Here is a 7,864-nt window from a genome sequence, read left to right as displayed (position 1 = left end):
TTTACTTCCACTCCACTACATCACAGAGGCAAATATTGTACGTTTTACTCCATTATTTGACAACTTTAGTTAGGCTAGGCCTAATATAGTTACTTTGTAGATTTTGATTAATTACAAAACATACATTAACCACTTCAGCCCTATATACATTTCGGCCATTTGAGATGCGACACATTGTGAGCTTGTAGATCTGCTATTTTCAAAATATTAAAGAACATTTTGAATTCCAGAGACTTTTAGTGGTAACGAAGTATTTCCACATTGCAGTATTGATACTCTTGTTTTACTTAAAGGAGTAGTTCACCCCCAAAATGACTTTTTTTCTATTGATTAGTCACGCCATGGAGACTAGAGTTCAATAATATTTTTAGTTTTTTGTCGCATTCCTAAGACAAAAATGTGATAACAATAAATTTACCCCATTCGTTCCGGATGGGGACCCGTTTCGAAACGGGTCCCCATCCGGAATCAATGGGGGTAAATTTACTCGAATAATTTTTTTGTCTTAGGAATGTGACAAAAACCAAAAAATATTATTGAACTCTACTCTCCATGGCATGAGTAATCAATAGAAAAGAAGTCATTTTGGGGGTGAACTACTCCTTTAAGTAAAACGTGAGGCGTGCGTGCGTGCGTGCGTGCGTGTGTACAGTGTACCATGGTTGACTATATGGCCAGCATTAGAAGTAACAGTCATTGAATGTCAATTCAATTCAAAGGAGCTTTATTGGCATGAGAAAACATACGTTTATATATTGCCAAAACAAGTGTCAAAATATAATAAAAACAGTTGAAAATGGGGAACATAATACACAGTACAGTTGGAGGGGGTACAGCATCGTGGAAATGCATTGTGTGAATGTCTATGCATCACCGTTCAAGGTTCAAAGCCAAGCACGCCTCCTGCCGTGCCAAATATAAAAGCGCCACGGCTTGATCTGTGCGATTCAGAGCGGCGTCCTACCACCGCTCACCCCTTTACGCACGAGCTTTCCTCGTCTCCATTCACACACGCGAAAGCTGATCAATGTGCACAGAATCGAAACAGGGACGCATGCTTTTCCCACTAATGGTTTTGTATTCACGCAAAACATTATGGATGTAAACTTCACTTTTTCCGAGAGCGACTTGGTGGGCTTGAGCGCGCTGACGCAGAGACTCTTTGGCCACGGAAATGACTCGTCCTTTGACAACAACGGAACGGCCCGGTCGTTATCGGAGGAGGAGGACCTGGACGTGAACACGGACATTTACTCCAAAGTGGCGGTCACGCTCATCTACATCGTCCTGTTCTCCATCGGCAGCCTGGGCAACGCCATCACCCTGTACACGCTGCTGACGAAGAAGTCCCTCCAGAACCTGCAGAGCACCGTGCACTACCACCTGGCGAGCCTCGCCATCTCCGACCTGCTGATCCTGGTGCTCTCCATGCCCATCGAGCTGTACAACTTCATCTGGTTCCACCACCCCTGGGTGTTCGGCGACGCCGTGTGCCGCGGCTACTACTTCCTCCGCGACGGCTGCTCCTACGCCACGGCGCTCAACATCACCAGCCTGAGCGTGGAGCGCTACATGGCCATCTGCCACCCGTTCAAGGCGAAGAGCATCATGTCCCGCAGCCGCACCAAGAAGCTCATCAGCGCCATGTGGCTGGCGTCCTTCAGCCTGGCCACGCCGATGCTCTTCACCATGGGCCAGAAGATCACTAACGGGGAGAACATCTGCACCCCCACCGTCTCCCCTGTCACCATGAAGACGGTGCTCCAGGTGAGTCGTTCATTCATTACGCGCAAAATTAGCTTTTTTTACGCATGGGCAGTGGTGGAGAAAGTACAGTAGGTTACTAGGTAGGTAGGTCTACTCAAATTTGTATTACATGAGGAAAAGTATCAATTCTGCAATGCAGAGTATTTCTGCATTGCAGAATTGATACTTTTCCAGAGTATTTTATAAGGACTTTTATAAGTAAAAGTCCGAAATTCAAAATGTAGGCTACTTAAGTAAAAGTATGTAAGTGTTGGCATCAAAATCTGTACTTAAAGTACCAAAAGTTAAAGTACAAAAATGTTTGAAAATAGCAAATCTACAAGCTCACAAAGCAAATGTATAAAATAGGGTGAAAGTGGTTAATGCTTAATAATATCATTTATACCGGTATCAAATTATTTCAAATAAGTAGTAGGTATAAATGTACTACTTTTGACACCACTGCGCATGGGTCGTCATGCATTTTTATTTTGACATGCCTTTGCTGTGGTTTTTTGCTTAGCATATAGCTCGTGACTGTACCTGTTGAATGTGCACAGCACAGATTTTTCATTCAATATAAAATTACATCTAATCATCTAATACTTCATGTCATGTGGAGAGCTGTCATGTGGAGCGCTAACATTGGCACTATAAACCACTTAGGCGACAGGTGCTTTCATGAGATCTGGTCAGTGGTTGTGTGTGTGTGTACGTGTGTGTGTGTGTGTGTGTGTGTGTGTGTGTGTGTGTGTGTGTGTGTGTGTGTGCACGCGCGTGTGTGCGAGTGTGTGTGCGTGCGTGTGTGCGTGCCATGCACGTGCTTGGGTGCGCATGCATGTGTGCATGCTTGTGTGGGCGTGCGTGCGTGTGCGTGTGTGTGTTTGCGGGGTGTGGGCGGGGATAGCTCAGAGAATTGTGAGAAATACCACACAGAACACATGCACAAAAACACAGTATGATCTGGCCAGGAACCTGGAGAGTGGCCGGTTCAAGTCCAGCACGGACTACGTACTTATACTGTATCTGTATGTAGTGTGGTCTGGTATAGCTTGAGCTTGGTGTCCTTGAGCAAGGCACTGAAAACCTAGCCACTCCACCATCTCTCCACATGTCATGTCTTATGTTTGGGGTGAGTGTAAAAGCTGAGTGAAAAGGGAATTTGGGAATCTGCACACATGCAGTACACATGCACACTGTTAAGCACTTAAACCCTATATGGTTAATTGATGAGTCCCACAGGGGTCCATACTAGGTCCCTCCTTTCCCCCTATACACTCAATCTCCTCACTGAAAATAGACAATCTACAAGCTCACAGCGAGTAGCAAGCAACATGACATATTCTGAACTTGAGATCTGCTATTTTTGACACACACACACACACACACACACACACACACACACACACACACACACACACACACACACACACACACACACACACACACACAGGCGTGCACATCCGCATACACACGCTTTACACAATGAGCTTTGGATGCTCAGTTAAGCAGCCTCTCTCAGGTCTCCGATAGCAACAGGCTATTACTCTCCAATGGTGCTTCTCTACAGATCACACAAACAGCAATCTGTTCCCCTCTCTTGGGTCTTCGTGGTTGAATTTCAGGGTTGTTGAGACGTTATTACTCAAGTTTGTGCACTTAGAAGAATCAGAAGCCTGCACTCCGGAGACAAAGACCCGGACAGTTATTAAACAGAGATTTTTACTCTGTAAGTGTCAGTTTAACAATCTATCCATTATATGTTATATGTTGAGTGCAAGTGAGTGCCTCTTATCAGTGATGAGAGTGGGTATAGTCGCCTACGTCACAACTGACGTTCAGAAATACGCGTCAACTGAATCATTTCCAGACTGTGATGCGGTCATGCGGAGCACAGAACACATTGGGAAGTCATCACAAATTCACAATAGAGGACCCATGTAAAAGTTTGGCAAATAAATTAAAGGTGTAACTTAACAGTGTGTGTGTTCGTGGGAGAGACGGAGCTTGCGAAGCAGAGGATTTCAAATGGCCTGATTTGTGGTGATAATTATTATAATGACACTACCGTGTCATTGTCAGGATGTCCGGAGAGATTTATATTTTCCTGTCTTTGTCATAAAAAAATCAATCAAAACGGGCAATTACCGGACTAACGAACCTCTGACCCGGATAGAGGAAAGTCAAAGGAACATTTTGCACAAGGTTGTGGATGGCACATAGCCACGTGCTGTATGGCTTGCCGTTTTCGGAACAATGGCTAGAGATCTGAATGGGAACAAAAGTGCTATCGGAAGGACATTGTGTGATTTTCACACAAAAAGCTGGGAGGTGAAAAGGTAATCTGTCCTTTCCACACATAAAAATCGTCTTTCATTGCTGCTCAGTTTTCGCTAGCAACGACCTTTCAAAGATGTGTAGGTACATTACTGTAGGTGCATGCACAATTTGCACATATTATCTGTTTGAGTCTGCATGCAAGTGTATGCATAGTGTGCATGTGGGCTTACAGTATACTAAGCGTGTTTCTGACATGAACACCTGCAAAACTTTGCATTCAAGATTTTTACAAGTTGACTTGTTCTAGAGATATTCACAACACTGAGTGACACTGAATTGCACTGGGAGGGGGAGACTGTAGATCAGGGGTCTTCAACAGGGGGTCCGGGACCCCTAGGAGGTCCATATAAAGTTACTACAGATCTTTGTGCGATAGAAACTTTTTTCTATTAACCACTTGAACCCTAGCGTCCATATTCTGAGAACTTTAGCCATAAATAGCAGATCTACAAGCTCACAACGCCTCGCGTAGATCAGCTATTTTTGGCAAAGAAGTTTGGTGTAGAGGGGAAAAAAGAGCAGACTAAGTACAGAGTGAAAGGGCCAAGGTATTAAGTATTGACAGTTCAAGTGTTTAAATATCTGTAAACACAAATTGACATGAATCCAAAATACACTGATGATTGTGCTGTGAAAAGGTGGTGGGGTCCCTGCTTCATCTCTCTCTCAACTAAGGGGTCCTTGGCCTGAAAACGTTGAAGACCCCTGCTTTAGATCACAAGTATTGTGGTTGCTGTGTTGCACATGTAGCTGGTAGAGCTGACACACACTGACACAGCCTTTTGCCTATGGGTTCCATTGCCACTGGTACACATTAACTAAAAACACGTTCAAAACTTTGGCCTGTATTTTGAGAGCGTTAAATGTTAATGTTTATCGGCAGCACACGTAATGGGTTAGCAGACATCCCACCCTGGAAACTTTCATTTCAGGGACGTCCGGGTGGGCCCATGTGCACACACGCGCAGGATAATTTTTCTTTTTTTCGGTTAAAGAAAATAAGAAATGTCTGCACAGTGGCAGAAATAGGCTTAATAGGCTAATATAATGCATATCTTACCTATTTGAGAGCAATTTCACTCACTCCCTCTCTCACTTTTTGAGTTTGCACAGGTAGATAGATACAGTAGAGATGCAAACCAGCTACAATAATGAAATATAGCTGCAAGCAGCGATAAAGTGTCCAAGGCATAAAAAGCAGGAAAGCAAAAAGGCATCAAGGGAAAGCAAAGAAGAATATCAAAGAAAAACTAGAAGCAGTGTTCTTCCGAACAGGACTCTGGCAGGTCAGGTAGGGTTTTTTTTGGCCCAGTAAAGTGAAAAGGGTGCCACGTGTTCTTGGGCCTTTCACGGCAATCGGACGCTGCATGCGGGATTTGAAGCATTTTGTTCCAAAAATGTGTTTTGCAAAAATTTACCCGCTGGTGGCGCTATAACAGGCCAATGTGAGAAGGGTGGCATCTGTTCCTTGGCCTAGTGGGAATGTGTGTGCAAAATCTCACACACATAGCAGGCTGCGTTTGAGACATTTTGTTCAAAAAGGAGCAATCCTGCAAACCTTGGAATTCAATTTTAGCCAATTAGATAGAATATGATATCGGACAAATCTGTCATGATTACATCACTGTAGAGATACTGTGTACTGATTTGTGTGATTTTCGGATAAAATCTGGAGGAGTAATATCGAAGAATGTGTTTTACATACTGTAAGTCGGCCTTCTGGTGGCGCTATAAATGGCAGATGTGAAAAATGCAGGGCACAGGTTTTTCCTTGGCCTCTGGGAAGTGTGCATACAAAGTTTTACACTAATCGGTGGTTATAGGTAAAAGCACAAATTGGCCTCTACACAACATGTATGCAAAAGACTGTAGGCCTATATGCAACAGACATAAAAAACTGTGATACTATGCACAGTTTGATGATGTACATAGTAAGCCTTGCTGAGCTATGAAGACCATATGAATCGGCCGAGCCATGAATCTGGAGGAGCCTATCTCCTGTTTCTATAGCGTAAGGCAGCTTGATGTACAAGTACACCACCTGGACATGACGCTAGTATGTCGCAGGGAGTTACCCCCAATCCAACCCTTGATGCTGAGTTTCAAGCAGGGAGGAACTGGGTCCCATTTTTTAGAGTCTTTGGTATGACACGACCCGGGTTTGAACCCCGATCTCCCAGTCTCAGGGCAGACACTCAAACCACTAGGCCACTGAGCTGGTTCATGATATCATTGCAATCCTTGGAAATCACAACATAGGTGTAGACATGACAGTTTGTATTATAATGCTTGTTTCAGGATTTATGATGCAAAATACATTATTTAGTAATGGCGGATATTAAAATACGCATCAAGGGGGGTTGGGGGACATTTTTAGGAAGGCTCCATATCAGACATTGTTCAAGGAACCAAACTGTAAAGTCTACCAAATATCACAGTTTTATGCTTGTATAAACCCCAGGCGGGATTCGATCCAACGACCTTCAACATGAAAGGCATATGCCCTGACCACTACAATAGGCAGCCACAGGATCTGTTAACCATGTTTGTTTAAAAAAAAAGTTCTATGTAGGCTGAGTGCCTTGATTTTATTGATTTCTTTTTTATATTTTGGAGGCTTGGGGTGAAATCAACCTGAGTAAATGTAATCTGAGTATTTCTGACATTTTCGAGTGATCATATTTTCTTTCACTCAGAACAGAAAAATAACGGCCGGTAGAGAAGGGCTCATTTTAAACATGAACGTGATCTGGAGTTAGATCAGACATGTCAACATTAAAGAGTTTGACATACGCACATGCCAAGGGCATACAGGATGTTAACATCAACTCAACCCGATGTGGGGTTTGAACTCACAACCGTCCGTATATCAGGCACAGGCACTGACCACTACACTATGGCAGTCACACATAATGGACCTGTCATTAAAAAAAAAAAATGTCATGTAATGTACTTGACGCCTTCTTTCAAAATGATATAGCGCCCCCCTTTGGCCAATTGGGGTAAGATTGGTTTCAGCGATGTTTGGACTAACCCTCTACAGTAGTTCATCATGAAAATTTTACTTTGCATGTATGTTTTAGAGGCAGAAGAATAATTTGCATACAACTTGCAATAATGATTGAATTATAAAAAATGCATGTTTCAATTTTTAAAATATCCGATCTGACAGATCTTTAGATATTGGTCCAAAGTTCATGTAAAAAAAGTTCCGTGCACATGACGCGAAAGTTCCTGAATAAAAGCGGGTTTAAGTGTTTTACAAACTGCTCAAAATGGCGGAAAATCTAAGGGCGGAGCTTACTTAACAAAGACACAGATGTCTTCCGCTTGAGTCAAGGCACGCGTGTAAGCAAGTTGCATGTCTTCAAACGAAACGAGGCATGACTTATGCCCCTTTAAAGTTTGAGTTTTCAAACGCTTCGTATAGCGCCCCCCTTTGGCCAATTGGAGTAAGATTGCTTTCAGTGATATTTGGACTAACCCTCTACATATTTGCCAAATGCCATGAACGTGTCACTTTGCATGTATGATTTAGAGGCAGAAGAATAATTTGCATGAAACTGCATTATACAGTGAATTATTAAAAAATAATGTTTCGCTTTAACTCATTGAGTGCCAATCCCGAACTAGTTCGGCTTTATTAGCGTATCGCAGAGTGCCGATCCCGAACTAGTTCGGCTTTAAAAAAAAAAAAAAAAAAAAAAAAAAATCGAATTTTTTTTTTTTGAATTTTTATTTTATTTTTTTGGACCCCATCAAATCTGGTGAACATGAT

The 7,864-nt window shown here is 42.8% G+C and overlaps 1 protein-coding gene across 1 annotated transcript in view; it reads left to right on the top strand.

Annotated features, from left to right (window-relative positions):
- Positions 1-1,095: 1,095 nt before the first annotated feature.
- Positions 1,096-7,864, top strand: part of ntsr1 (neurotensin receptor 1 (high affinity)) — a gene marked incomplete at both ends in the record, with an annotated part of 93,601 nt that continues 86,832 nt past the window's right edge. Inside the window, one exon of the mRNA XM_080732775.1 lies at positions 1,096-1,767. Within this exon, the coding sequence (XP_080588901.1) occupies positions 1,096-1,767 (672 nt within the window). The remainder of the gene's footprint in view (positions 1,768-7,864) is intronic.

The sequence above is a fragment of the Nannobrachium achirus genome (assembly GCF_963921795.1).
Source record: "Nannobrachium achirus genome assembly, chromosome: 9".
Lineage (NCBI taxonomy): Eukaryota > Metazoa > Chordata > Actinopteri > Myctophiformes > Myctophidae > Nannobrachium > Nannobrachium achirus.
The sequence above is the reverse complement of the archived record's forward strand: the minus strand, read 5'-3'. Positions and strand labels throughout refer to the sequence as shown.